The sequence below is a fragment of the Triturus cristatus genome, chromosome 11 (assembly GCF_964204655.1).
Source record: "Triturus cristatus chromosome 11, aTriCri1.1, whole genome shotgun sequence".
NCBI classification, from domain to species: domain Eukaryota; kingdom Metazoa; phylum Chordata; class Amphibia; order Caudata; family Salamandridae; genus Triturus; species Triturus cristatus.
This window is the reverse complement of record NC_140594.1, coordinates 497,897,756-497,913,068: the sequence shown is the minus strand read 5'-3', so window position 1 is coordinate 497,913,068 and position 15,313 is coordinate 497,897,756. Positions and strand designations below refer to the sequence as shown.

Here is a 15,313-nt window from a genome sequence, read left to right as displayed (position 1 = left end):
TACTTATGACGTGCGGAGCGCGTAGCGTCAGCTTACCGTACGCGTATCCTATTACGTACGCGCACCGTACTTATGACGTACGGAGCGCGTACCATCATCTTACCGTACGCGCATGGAAAAAAATGCAAAAAAAAAAAAAAACTTTCTATAATGCAGGATATAGTACATATATTATTTTAAACATAGATTTAAAAAAAATCACAAAAAAAATTTGCATTTAAAAAACCGTACAAATTCACTGAAAAAACCATGGGTTTTACACACGTTATAGTTAGGAATTAGCATTTAAAAAACCATACAAATTCACTGAAAAAACCATAGGTTTCACACATGTTATAGTTAGCGGAAATTTTAATCATAAAAAACCATTGAAATTCCCCCGTTATAGTTAGTGCAGGCAACTATAACTCACGCGACCGCAATCCTCTGCTGATGCTAATACTGTATTTAGACACTTATTTCCCCATGTCTTCTTCCATTAAATTTTAGCTATACATATATTACAAATATTTTTTTTTCATAAAGACACATATGTCATCAGCAGAGGATTGCGGTCGCGTGAGTTATAGTTGCCTGCACTAACTATAACGGGGGAATTTCAATGGTTTTTTATGATTAAAATTTCCGCTAACTATAACATGTGTGAAACCTATGGTTTTTTTCAGTGAATTTGCAAGGTTTTTTAAATGCTAATTCCTAACTATAACGTGTGTAAAACCCATGGTTTTTTCAGTGATATATATATATATATATTTATATATTATCTACTGGCGGTCGCCAGTAGATAGTTATAGTTAGGACCGTGTTTCCATAGGAAATCTGAAAATTCTATTTTGAATAACTTTGGCGCCGGTTGACGGATCCTCGCGAAATTTTCAAAACTAATGGGGCGCTCCGCTCAGCTCCTACCCTGAAAGTCTCGGGGTGATTTGTCAAGAGGGGGCTGAGAAAAAAGGGGGGTCCCAAAACGCCTTTTCCCCATGCATTTTCCCATAGGACCTTTAGTCGAAGGTACAGCCCGAACGGCTGAACAGAATTACTTGAAATTTGGCAAAGAGGTAGTCCTCAGGTCAGGGATGTGACTCTTGCATATATGGTGTCAATCTGTTCAGTAGTTCCTGAGAAAATTGCAGTTAAAAGTACATAAATATCTATATGCGCGCACCGTGCACGCACCGTGCGCGCACCATAACGTGTGCAAGCGTAATTCTGATTGGTGGTTACATGTCAGTCAACATTCGAATCGGTCGAAATCAGGAAGTGTCGTCCGCCATTTTGTGTGTGACAGTGAAAAAGAAAGGTGGAGAACGTGAAAAGGGGGCAGGGTACAGAGTTCCTGACCCCCTAGCTTTTGTCAGGGGGTCCCTGAAGGACCCCGAAGGGTGAAAAAATCTTTTTTTAGTTTTTTTTTTAAATCACGAGGTGCGTGCACGGCGGAAAAAAATCATTAAAAAAATAGAATTAAAAATCAAATTTAAGTGTTTAGATATTAGGTGGCTCTAAAAAGAGCCGTTGTGTTAATTGAGGAACAGAGGACCAAAAAAATTAAAAAAATTATTGGGTGCCGCATGTGTGCTGCTGTATCTTGCTCTCTATTAGGGGAATGCTGGTGTCACCATAAGAGAGAAGAGCATTGCACGCATTGCACCGTATATGCGCCCTCTTGAACAGAGGGTGTATATCCAGAGGAACAGAAGCAGGTGAAGCTGCCACCGCAGATGAAGTGCTCGGCTGAGCTGCCGATGATGTGCTCAGCTGAGCTGCTGCCGATGTGCTCGGCTGAGCTGCTGGAGGGTTGTCTCTAGCAGCTCGAGCAAAAGCCACAGGATGTACTCCTTTAACGTGCCTGATTATAGTGAAAATACTAAAAGAGTATTTCTTTTTAGGATCTCCTCTTGATAAGACAACACCACAAATAGTGCAGGTTTTTGGAGCATTCACCTTCTTCTGCCCCTCTGGAAATGTAAAAAATTGCCATATAAAAGAGTCTTTCTGTTTCCTCTGTCTCTGTAGCATAAGGGTCTCCTGCTCACTCCCAGAAGATGACTGCTGCTCTGCCATTCTCAAGTCCTGGAGTACTGGAAAAGCTGCTCAGTTCCTTCTCCCAGGGAATCAGAAGAAATAATGAGGGGAGTGGGTGTGGTGTTGGAAGTTTCTGGAACTGAAACTACTATAAACCAATGAAAAGTGTGGTTTCTTAATCACATGACCTGAAACTACTATAAACCAATGAAAAGTGTTGTTTCTTAATCACATGACTTGCCGTGCGCACACGGTGCGCGCACATAGCACGCGTGCATGCGCGTACGGAGCACGCGCGTACGGAGCATGCACGAATGCGCATACGGAGCACGCGCGAATTCGCGTACAGAGCACGCGCATAAGGAGCAAGCGCGCATGCGCGTACGGAGCACGCACGACATACGCATGCGCACTCCATACACGACTATCATATGCATTTATACACCTATATAGACACTCACACACCAACAATCATCCATAGAGGTACTCTCACACCTAGTCAGTCATGCAAATAATCACACTCTCATTTACTCACCTATGCGGTTATACACACTCAAGTTCACTTACTCATAAAAATAGTACCACATTCTAACGCTCTTATAGAAACATTGATAAAAGCACACACTCATCCATACAGTCACTGTCACAATCACACACTCTCACATCTACCCACTTATATACTCTTACACGCATATATACTGCCTTTCACATATGTAGTTAGTCACAAATGTATCACTGAGATATACATTCAATCCCTAACACACCCATACATACACTCACTCAACCATACAGTCCATCACAGATGCACTCTTAAAACCATGCACCCATAGAATCACCAACTCACTCATCTATGAATAGAGTCACACACACCCTACCCACACAAACACTCAGGAACCCATACAGATACTCAGACAAGCTATCAATAACTCATATAGACACTCATATAGCTATTCACAAAACCATGCAGCCACTTATACACCAACATACAGACACATACAGACATTTACACAGTTTAGTCAGTAGTCTGCAGTAAGATACATTTAATGACTCACTTATAGAGTCAGTTACGCACCACAGAAAATCATCCATTTACACACTTGTACACCCACTTATTCTTCAACAGGCCTTTCCCTACTCAATGGATGATGTCATCAGTGATGTCATCAGTGATGTCATTTGAGATGTCATCAGTGATGTCATGAGTGATGTCACTGACCATGTCATGAGTGATGTAATATGTGACGTCATCAGCAGTGGATTGTGGTCGCGCGAGTTATAGTTAGCTGAACTAACTATAACAGGGGAATTTCAATGGTTTTTTATGAGTGAAATGTCCAGCTAACTATAATATGTGTGTAACCTATGGTTTTTTCAGTGAATATATATATATATATATATATCTACAGATGCATAATCAATAAAGGCATAAAGAAATAGCAACAGATCAAGCATTTCTCACTATGAAAACATAAGCATGAATAAGACATATTAAAAACATTCATGCCAAACAGTAAAAGCATCTTTTTGGTAGAAACAGGTGGACAATGGGGAGGCGGGTGGGACAGTAAGGAATCCACAGGAAGATACTGTATCCACCAGAAAAAGCATTACCGAAGGTAAGTAACTTGCTCTTCTGATGGATACTTCTGCCTGTTGATTTCTCACCTTTTGAATAGAATCCTCAAGCCGTACCTCACCCGGAGGAGGGTGTCCACCTGACTAGACCAAAAAATCTTGCAAAACAGATCGAGCAAAATGGCCATCCCTCCTAACCTCAGAATCCAATAATAATCAAATACATTTTAGTCAAAATTATATTGAAAATAATACTTTAAAAATACTTTTATTAATACATTTAGACAAACACTTAAAGTAAACTTTTATTTATAATTAATTTAAAGATATTTCATATTTTACAAATCACGCCGAAGTCGTGACCCCAGGGCGACTTTTCAAAATGGCTATCGGAATGCGCGCCGCCATCGTGTAGGGTGCGCGAATGGTGCGCGACTTCAGTATAATTTTTTTTTTTTAAAAGAATGAATATAGTTTTCCTAACTAAAAATGATTCACAATTTTTTCAAATATATATATATATATATATGTATATATATATATCTATCTATATATATATATCTATATATCTATCTATCTATCTATATATTCACTGAAAAAACCATAGGTTTCACACATGTTATAGTTAGCGGAAATTTTACTGATAAAAAACCAATGAAATTCCCCCGTTATAGTTAGTGCAGGCAACTATAACTCACGCGACCGCAATCCTCAGCTGATGCTAATACTGTATTTAGACACTTATTTGCCCATGTCTTCTTCCATACATTTTTAGCTATACATATATTACAAATATTTTTTTTTCATAAAGACACATATGTCATCAGCAGAAGATTGCGGTCGCGTGAGTTATAGTTGCCTGCACTAACTATAACGGGGGAATTTCATTGGTTTTTTATCAGTAAAATTTCCGCTAACTATAACATGTGTGAAACCTATGGTTTTTTCAGTGAATTTGCAAGGTTTTTTAAATGCTAATTCCTAACTATAACGTGTGTGAAACCTATGGTTTTTTCAGTGAATTTGTACGGTTTTTTAAATGCTAAGTTACTTTACGCCATTCGTGGCGTGCACGCCCACTTTACGCAGTTAGTGCCGTACACGCAAGGTGGGCACGCAGTGCGCGTAGCGCACCGTGCGCACATGGAGGACATATTATGCGCTTCCTTGTGATAGGTAATCTGTTAAATTTAATTTGTAAGTGATGACAATAATACGCCATGCACAGAGAGTGTTTTTTTTTTTAATTAAAATTTTTAGCGTAAGCGCACCGTACGCGTACGGTAAGCGTAATCGGCGAAATTTTCAAAAAATAAAAATTTACCGTTTTTGGCCTTAGGGGATCTTTGAGGACTCAACTAACATGGCTATGTGCATGGGCGCTGTCTAAACAGCCCCTTTATATGTTTTTTGCCTTTGTTTACAGCCCCCCCTCAGAGTGCGAGAGAGAAAATGGCAGCCGCCGCTTCCTGGTTTCGACCGATTCGAATGTTTACTTAGATGTAACAGCCAATCAGAATCGCGCTCGCGCACGCCACCGTACGCGTACGGTAAGCTTACGGTAAGCGTACCGTAAGCTGGCTCAGATATATATATTGATTTAAAGGCTATTTTCTCAGAATCTACTGAACAGATTTACACCAAACCTACAAAAGGCACTTCCTTGACCTAGGGACTACCTCTCTGCCAAATTTCTAGTAATTCTGTTCAGCCGTTCGGGCTGTAGCCCTGTCTAAAGGTCCTATGGAAAAATGCATGGGAAAAACGCGTTTTGGGACCCCCCTTTTATCTCAGCCCCCGCTTGACGAATCCCCCCGAGACTTTCAGGGTAGGAGCGGAGCGTAGCGCCCCACCTATTTTGAGAAATTCGCGAGGATTCGTCAACCGGCGCCAAAGTTATTCAAAATAGAATGTTGCGGATTTCCTATGGAAAAGGGGTCCTAACTATAACTACCTACTGGCGACCGCCAGTAGGTAATATATATATATATATATATATATATAAATATATATATATATATATACATATATCAAGAAAATAAAAAAAAATAGGATTGAGGTACATTAGACTTACAAATTTTCATTTAAAAATCCTTTGAAATTCACTGGAAAAACCATAGGTTTCATGCACGTTATAGTTAGAAATTAGCATTTAGAAAGCCATAGTCATGCAAAGAATCAATCATACTTCCATGTAATCACCAATACAGTTATAGAGACACAACCTCACTTACTCATACAGATACTAACACATAATTACTCTCTTATAGAATCACTGATACAAATACGTACTCATCCATGCAGCCACTCGCACAATTACTGACTCTCACTTATAGTTATTTATATATACACCATCACTCACATATACTGCCTTTTACATATGTAGTTACTTGCACATGTACCACTGAGACATCCATTCACTCAGCAACACACCCATACACATACTCACCCACCCATACAGCTGTTTCCACATGCACTCTTGAACCCATACACCCAGTGAATCAACCACTCACACATCTATGCACAGAGTCACACACCTCCCACCCACCCACACACACACACTCAGGCAGCCATACAAATACTCTGGCAAGCAATCAGTAACCCATATAGACACTCATGCAGTTACTCACCAACCCATGCAGCAGACAGAACTGATACAGGCTTTCACACAGTTAAGTCACTAACCCATGCATTCAGCAAGACACATTTAATCACTCACTTATACAGTCAGTCACGTACCTACTAAATCCTCCATACAGACACTTATACACCCACTCATTCCTCAATACAGCTTGGCATATATATAAAACAAAATTAAAACTTACAGAAACACACAGTCACTGGATGATGTCATCAATGATGTCATCAGTGATGTCATTTGAGATGTCATCAGTGATGTCATCAGTAATGTCACTGACCATGTCATGAATGATGTAATATGTGACGTCATCAGCAGTGCATTGCGGGGGCACGAGTTATAATTAGTTGAACTAACTATAACGCCGGAATTTCTATGGTTTTGTACGAGTGAAATGTCCAACTAACTATAACGTTCCTGAAACCTATGGTTTTTTCAGTTAATTTCTATGGTTTTTTAAATGCTAATTTCTAAGTATAACGTGCCTGAAACCTATCGTTTTTTCAGTGAATATATATATATACACACATACATATCTGTGTTATTATATAAGTATGTACTTATAAATAGTATAAAATATGAGTGGCATTTATTTCATTTACATTTATATAATAAAATATTTACCATTTACTAGTTTAAACTCTATATTAAAAGATATCTATATTATGGCATATTTTTGGACGATATTAGTGTCAACTATATTCTTTTTTAGGATATTTTGGTAGTTACTATTATCATTATAGAAGCTTTATATTCTGGTAACAATATTTTTGACAAGATATCCAAGCTGCTATTCTTAATTTGTAAATGTTTTTCCTAGTTTGGTTATTTAGAGGCTCATTTGAATTATTTAATTATTTTCATTGAATTGACGTGCTCTGCTAATTTCTTCATTTTTTACAGCAGCAAGTGTCCTATTCTGTGTTAAGAAATGGATATTCTTGTGCTGTTGTACTGCACACTGGTAAATTCTGTGCACATTTCCCTAAATTCATCTTATTTGGATAGCAATAGCCTAGTTTCTCCTTGTAATCATGGAGAGTAATTAAAGATGCTGCAGTGTAAAGGTTCGGTCAAGGACCTTTGATAGAGGAGACAAATGAAAAAGAATATTTGTAAAAGAGCTGCCCAAGATCACACAGGAAGTCAGAGGAGAGGAGGGACCCAATGAGGAAGCTTCATACACGATAGCAAATAAGTCAGTTGATCACAGAGGACAGGAAATCTAGAGGCAATCCCACAATCAGAACAACTAACATCCAGAGGTGCAAGTCATGCAGATAAGTGGATATCGGTGATAGAATTCATAAACTCCACAGTTAGACTGCAGTTCTGTGAGTTCCTCATCTAAAATTATTGTTCTTGCAATTACAAAGTGCAACATATCCACCTATAGGACATCCATGCGAGGTCAGTGAAGCAGATAACTTTGTTGTTGTTATAAAAAGTAGCATAAAGACAATGCTCTTAGTAGATGAGAAACACCATGTAGGTTCTCAGCTGTTGCCACACATATTGGTGATCCCACAGAAACACGCAAGGTGGCAAAAGCCAGATGCAGGGAAGTAGAGAACTTAATACAAAGCCATAACAGACAAGGTTATGATATGCATATTTAACAGGAAAGAAGGGAAGACACAGTTAACACCAGGTGGAAAGCAAGTAAATATATCAGACTAGGGAAAGCTGAACAAAAATAGCTGGGATAGGAAGGCTGCGTGTGACGCAAGGACTACCAAAAGGTAATGTCTAAAAGCAGTGAAAGCTTAAGAACTAAAAATGCGCTGAATAGAGTTAGTTTAGGAAACTGAAACACTGTTCAACAGTGCTAACCCTCAAAACAAGGCACTGCAAAACAGCGCTAGCTAAGAAACACGCATACACTGTTAAATAGTGCACATTGAGGAAGCAAGACATTGCTATAGCACTCAAATCGAGAATCAATCGAAACAGAGGGTCAGCCAAACAAACTATGGATCAATGAATGACAGTAAACTGAAGAACAGAAATGCTTTTAAATAGCTCATCAATGATTGCATGCCTCCGGTGTGATATGGCCAGCACCTTCAGCCACAAGTGTGGTGATTCCTTCATGCATTGGTGACCTGCAAGGGTGGAAACAAAGCAATGGCTGTGGAATTCTAGGAAATGTAGTGTTTGGCAGAAAAAGCAAATGTGCGGTCACAAAATTAGCACTATCTGTAATGGAAGACACATTTAAAAAACAATTTTTAACAAGCTGTACATCAGTAGTGTGGATATGCACAAGGTCAGGGCTTCTGGAAAATGTACAATTTGGGAGATAAACGATTATGCCTGTCACAAAGTCCAAAACGGATTCAAAATGAACGGCACGTTCTGAATATTATCCACGAGGCTGGACGCCAGAACAAGGACATAGCACAATGTCAGGGAACTTTGTCTAACATTGGAATGCCCCACAGATGTACATAGTTGACCATGGAGAAATTACACACAACCGACTAGGAAAGCAAAGAAAAAACTGAGGAAAGCCCAAAAAAGGGAAAAAACTAAAAATCGAGCAGCATCCCTTCTTACTCGTACACATACAATCAAGCCAGATATTGTCCCTGATAAGCTTTATCCAATTTTTTCAGTAAAGTTATCAGGAAAGAAAGATAAAGAAGTGTTACCAAATCACCTACAATCCATCAATCAACCACCCACTAAGAGTTTAGTTGATGATTCTGCTCGAGGGGCAATTTTCTCTAACGTCCCCTCCACTTCTTTTCCTGATTATATGAAAGGGAAGGCTCATATAACATTAACTCAGCATAAGTCCACGGAAGGCCCAGATGTGAGGATTAGACTTGCCCCCGGTCCAACACTTCCACCTACAACTTCAGGGCTACAGGCGGAGGCTTGCACGCAACCACTGTCCAGTGCTGCATATAGTACTAACACGCTGCATCAACAGGCGGTAAAATCCTCTCCAGTACCAATGGTATACAGCACCCCCCCCCAGTACATCAACCAACACTTGCACCTGACAATCAGGTTATACCAGGAACCTCAATGAGCAGTAGCCATTTAAAACCAGGAGTGGTGGAGGTCGTACTTACACCAAGATACCATGCCAAAGGCAACTATGATGTTTTGAACAGAGGCAACATCCTGCGCTTATTCACTCATAGATCATCATTGGAGCACATAGGCTCTGCAGATGTTGCCTGGGTTAAATTCCAAAGCCTGTCAGGCGACTCCCACGATGAATCCACAGTGATCAGGCTATACCAACAGTCACACCTAACAGCAATGCTGTGTGAAGCCAATCAATTGCCAGACTGGGGTATTGAGATTAGGCACTTACCTCAAGACAGATACCCTCATGTTTTAGTTAATACATTTTTAAATACTTATTCCATCTTAAAATGTGCTGCTGATATCCGTCCCGGCAATAATCCTACCAGCATCTTCTCCCAACATGAACCACTGAGGATTACCTGCTCCACTAATCAGAGAAGAGTCTCTACTAGTAAACAGGACATAAACAACCAATTTGGACATCGTGCCGAATGTGGTCATCACTCGGCCCGACGGCACCTTAAAGTCCCATAAAGGAAAAACACATAATAACTAGAAAGAGCAAAATAACTACTTAACAATCATTTCTTGGAATGTGGCTGGTCTTCAGAAATTGTTAAAAAATGATTCTGTCCTAGACTACTTTCAAAGCAGTGATATAATTTGTCTCCAGGAGACATGGGCAACATCTACTACAGCTCTTTCCGGGTACTTTGAATTCCATGTCCCGGCATTCAGACGCAATATTTTTGGGCGGCCAATAGGCGGCCTCTCTGTTTACATCAAGCAATCCCGAAGGCTGGAAGTAATTTCACTTGCACCTCCCTCACCTGGAATTCAAGTATTACTTATCAATGGAGTAAAAAATCATTACAATCCGTTTAGATTGCCACTATTCAACTGTTATGTTAATCCAGCTTTGCACCGGAGAAACCAAGCACTCAATGACCAGGCAGCCATCATTGGAGATTTTCTCATCAAATGTCCCCATCATAATCCACTCATAGTCGGGGACTTTAACAACAGATCTCTCGACAAAACAGGAAATGGAAATAAACAATCTAAAGAGGTTGCGGCACTTCAAGGCTTTTGTATATCATCTGCTCATAAACTCAAGAAAGCAAAGGATCAAACATGGGCCCGCGCTTTTCTATATCATCTGCTCATAAACTCAAGAAAGCAAAGGATCAAACATGGGCCCCGCTTCCAACATACAGGAATATCTCTACAATTGATTATCTATTCATTGGTAGCACATTAGTTTTGCACCTGAATGACTTTGACATCGACAACCGAGTAGAGAGTAACCACAGGCCCCTTAGAGCATCTTTCAGTCTTTCCACTGTTGTATCTTGCAAATTTACATCTGCAGGCGAATCTACGGGTGAGGAACGAGATAAAATCCCTCGCAAGATAAAGTGGACCACCAATCTCGGTACAAAATTGTCTGCATGGATAACTAAAAATTAACTATTAAATACTGCTCTCGGTTCGCAAGTCCTCTTAGACTACTGGCCTATTCTCCTGACAGACCTGCATCGGGCGCTGGGGGGAACATTGGACACTCAACAAAAACAAGCGCCAAACAATCTAAACCAGCACCCAAATAAGGAAATGCCGGAAAGCAAATGGAAGCGTCAAAATCCCCCAAATGCAGGACAAAAAGGGGAAAAAGCACTGCAGTGTGCCATAAATGGATCACTTTGAGCTGCCCAAAAGAAACATGCATGGGAGCAACGCACCAAACGAATAGAGGAAGCCTTGCTTAAAATCTTCTCTCTTCTTAAAGAAAAAAATCCAGCCCCATTTTGGAGATATATCAACCAAGTCAGTAATAGTGGCCAGTCTAAAGAGAACGGGGTACTTGAGAATGTCTGGGTGAATCACATCAATGAGCTCTACGGCAGTGGGACAGGGGAGCTGTCAGTTCTCTTCCCGCCTCAAGCACCAAATAATGAAAACACCCAGGGCTTAGGCATCTCGGAAGCCGAAGTAATAAAGATCATTAGTCGTATGAGGAATGATGGTGCGCCAGGGCCAAATGGAATACCCGCTACAGTTGTTAAATCAAACCGTTCATTCTGGGAAGACCTCCTTACACCTCTCTTTAAACAAGCTTTTCTTACAGCCACCTGGCAGGGCTCAATATTACATCCACTTCATAAAAAGGGTAACCGCTCAAATCCGGCAAACTATAGGCAAATAGCTTTATTGGATATCGAAGCGAAGGCCTATGCTCGTGTCCTGCTGGTAGAACTTGAGAACTGGGTCACAGAAAACAGCATTCTTCCTCATACCCAGTCAGGCTTTAGATCAGGCTGCTCCACGACGGATAACATAATAGCGCTGTCCTATTTATCGTGGAGAGCCACTCTGGCCAACCATCTACCATTATTTTGCTGTTTTGTGGGCTTCAGTGCAGCATTTGACAGAGTCAACCGAGGGACGCTATGGAACAAACTAAACTCCTGGGGGATACCATCTGCACTTTTCTCTGCACTGATAACTCCACCAGAAAACCTGGGTGAGGATTAAAACAAGTGCCACAACACTATCTGCAAAAATCGAAACTAAAATTGATCTAAAGCAAGGCTGCGTATTAGCCCCATTACTATTTAATGTTTACACTGCTGATCTGCCCAAAGAATTGGCAAGTGCAACCTTGGTCGCGTCAAAATTGGGTGGCATACGACTACAGATTATGCAATATGCTGACGACATTATTATTATGGACCATACAAAAATAGGTCTACAAAGAGCGCTCACTGCCCTTAACACATACAATATAAAAAACAATCTTCTGATGAATGAATCAAAAACCAAAGTCATGATTTTTGGGAATTCAAAAAAAAGAAAAATCTGTCTTGGCGAGCAGGTGGTCTACACATAGCAACCTGTACCAGCTATAATTACCTAGGAGTCTGGTTCAACGAAAAGGCTAATCAAGTATCCCATCTTAAACCTCTTGGGCCTAAGGGAGCAGGGGTTATATACAGTCTGAGGCGCTTGAACCGGCATTTGCACAGCCCCACAGCCGAGTCAATCTTAAGAGTTCTATGCGCCAAACTGCTCCCGGCAGTGTCTTATGGCCACCTGGCTTTCCCTGGCAAAATGGATACATTTTTAGCAAAATATCAAATAATGGCTTACAAGAAAATATTTTCGGCTCCTCAGCATGCAAGGAGGACGAAGCTGAGACTCGAGCTGGGCCTGGAAAATGCAGATCTTCATTGCCTGGGAGACTTAATTAAATTCTACATCTACACTCTACGTGCACCTGCTCAAACCATGAAAGAACAATTGCAATCAGTATTCAAGGACGAACTCTCTCCCTGGTACAGACAGCTGCACGTGGCCATCTCCACATTAAAGAATGAAATCATTAATTTTTCTAATCCAAACATTTCCTTGTCAGTGTGGAAAAAAACGATAGAAAGCCAAATCACTTTAGTGTCATTTGAGAGAGATTTTGCTTGGCTTCCCAAAAAACCACTCCTTGCAGTTTTGAATGACTCGCATATTAAGGAGAAACCTCAACCATATTTTAACTATTCTCTTCAACCACTGACTCGCAATAAAATCATTTATATGAGGCTGTTAGCCCTTCCAATTCATGACTTCAACACGCTGTGGGCTAGGAGGAACGGTCAGCTAACATGTAGGCTCTGTAATTATCCACATGAGTCCTGGTTACATCTGTTATGTTGTTGTCCTCATCTTGCCAATGATAGTCGATGCCTACTGGTCCCAGTTTATCGGTAAAAGTTACTGAGTCATTGCAGGGAAGCATCTGATTTGTGCTTCAGTAATAACTCAGCCCAAGTTTTAGCAAGAGCTGGGAAGTTTGTCAATATTATTTCAACTGCATTGCACAATGCCCAGCATTAAGAAACTGACAAACTCTATTTTTATTGCATATATGAATATCGATGAAAGTTAAACCTTTCGTGATAAGCACTGTGACATTTATTCTTGCATTTACCAGATTTAAAAATGTATATATCAGTTTTTTTATTAACTCTTATATTTCAATCTTTGAATTTTACTAATACGTTTGTATGTTACGGTTTTAATGAACTGTATAATAAAGCAAAGCACACAACCGACTGCTGCCCATCAGCGTAAATACAAGGATCTTGAATATTGTAATATAGCGAACACACAACACTTTCATCCTTGATGTCCTGCATGGAAATGTAAACAGAGACATGCACTGTTTTCATTTTCTCATGCATGTATGAAATGCTAACCATTATGTGCAAGCATAGCATTTCTAACGGAAATTACGTGAATATATTTCAAGAATTGTTGAAATACACTGACATTTTATCTTGTTTATTGTTTTCTCACAATACATTGATGAACTTTAAAACATTTTGAGTACATTAAACATTTGCAAAGGGTTATTGCAAATTTGTTCTCAATACCTTTATCTATTAATGCTCACTTTCTTATAAGAAAGCATTTACAATTCAATGATTTTCATTTGTGCCTTTTCAAAGCACAATTTCAAAAGTACATAAGCAAATGTACTTGAGAGAAACACAAGCCATGCATGAACTTATTTTTTGACTGAACATTAGACACAATCCTCCCTGCACGACTTCCATATGCGTCTTGCGAAGTGTTGTCCTCCTCGAACGTCCATAGATCATTAATGTATAGTCTTACATTTCTTAATAAACGAATCGGACACAACATGGAATATTTCATAAGAAAAGTTTTGTTTAAAGTTACACTTGTCCATGGTGTTTTCTGAGATACACAGAGAATCTTCCTGTTGAAGTCCATTTTACCTTAATTGGAAACCAGTTACGTGACAGAACTGTCAAACCATATCAAGGTGAAGTCCCCTGGGCACAAAGACCATAAGAAAAAAGCGGCGGACCCCGCATACTTCATGAGTTTCTTTCCCACTTTCATCTGGACGGTGCGAGACTTCACTCTGCAACTTGAACTAAATGGACAACCAATCACAGCAGATGACTACCTGGAAAACGCCTTGAAACTGCTCAAAGGTATGTGCAACTATTAAAATGCTTCATGGATTGTGTCAGAACCTCTGAAATTCTTCTTCCCTCACAAGCACAGTAGTGGTCATTGTTTGTAACTGTGGTTTAGCAGTGTAAGCCTTACTTTGAGGCGACTGGCATTCTTCACAAACAATACTTTGGTTTCTATTGATGTAAATATTTTGCTGTGATGTGTAACAAAAAGGATGCACTTGATGAGAGCTAATCTCTTGATCGTTCCCCATGTTTTGATCACAGCAGACAACAGGATTATTGTACTTCTAAAAAAAAGATACAAAAATTTCATTTATAGCAAACAATTAAATCATACATGTCAGAAATTCATACATAGAATAGAAAATCACATGCTAAGCACTTATTATATGAAGTTAAACCTTTTATATATCGTGATATCAATGTATCGAAAGAAAGGAAAAAATAAAAACCCCATCTCTAACATTTTCAAAATGCAGAGTAACAGAAAGAAAAAGATATTTTTCAATTATCCCAACCTTTCCATATTCTCGAAAATTTCCATATTGACCCAACTCTCTGTGCATAGAGATTTTCACATGATTTAACCCTCTATCATTTTTGTAATCCATTGATCCAAAGTAGGGATTATATCCGATTTCCACTTATCTAATATCAGCGATCTGGCCACGAGAGTGGAAATAAAAAACAAGCATTGGAAATGCAATAGGTCTTGCATTACTTTAAGTTAGAGCTATTGGCGTTGTAAATGACAATGTATTTTACTCATGTGTTATGGAGTGTATGTATGTGATGTGTAGTGGAATTATGTGGGTTGTATTGGTATTGTTAGTTGTGGAATTGTGTTGTGTGGAGTGGATTTGTGTAGTGGAATTATATGGTATGGTGCGTAGTGGAATTAAGTAGTATGATGTGTAGTGGAAGTATGTGGATAGTAACTGTGCAAGTGTGCAAATGGAGCTGGAAATAGGTATACGCAGCAGAAATGCCTTCAAGCACAACACAAAGTGGCTGGCTTTATGAAGAT

At 39.6% G+C, this 15,313-nt stretch overlaps 1 protein-coding gene across 4 annotated transcripts in view; it reads left to right on the top strand.

Moving 5' to 3' along the window:
- LOC146784476 (guanylate-binding protein 6-like) overlaps positions 1-15,313 on the top strand; it is a 735,489-nt gene that overhangs the window by 442,715 nt on the left and 277,461 nt on the right. For all 4 annotated transcript variants that reach the window (XM_085633276.1, XM_085633273.1, XM_085633275.1 and 1 more), the window contains exon 5: positions 14,093-14,298. In XM_085633276.1, the coding sequence (XP_085489402.1) occupies positions 14,093-14,298 (206 nt within the window). The remainder of the gene's footprint in view (positions 1-14,092; positions 14,299-15,313) is intronic.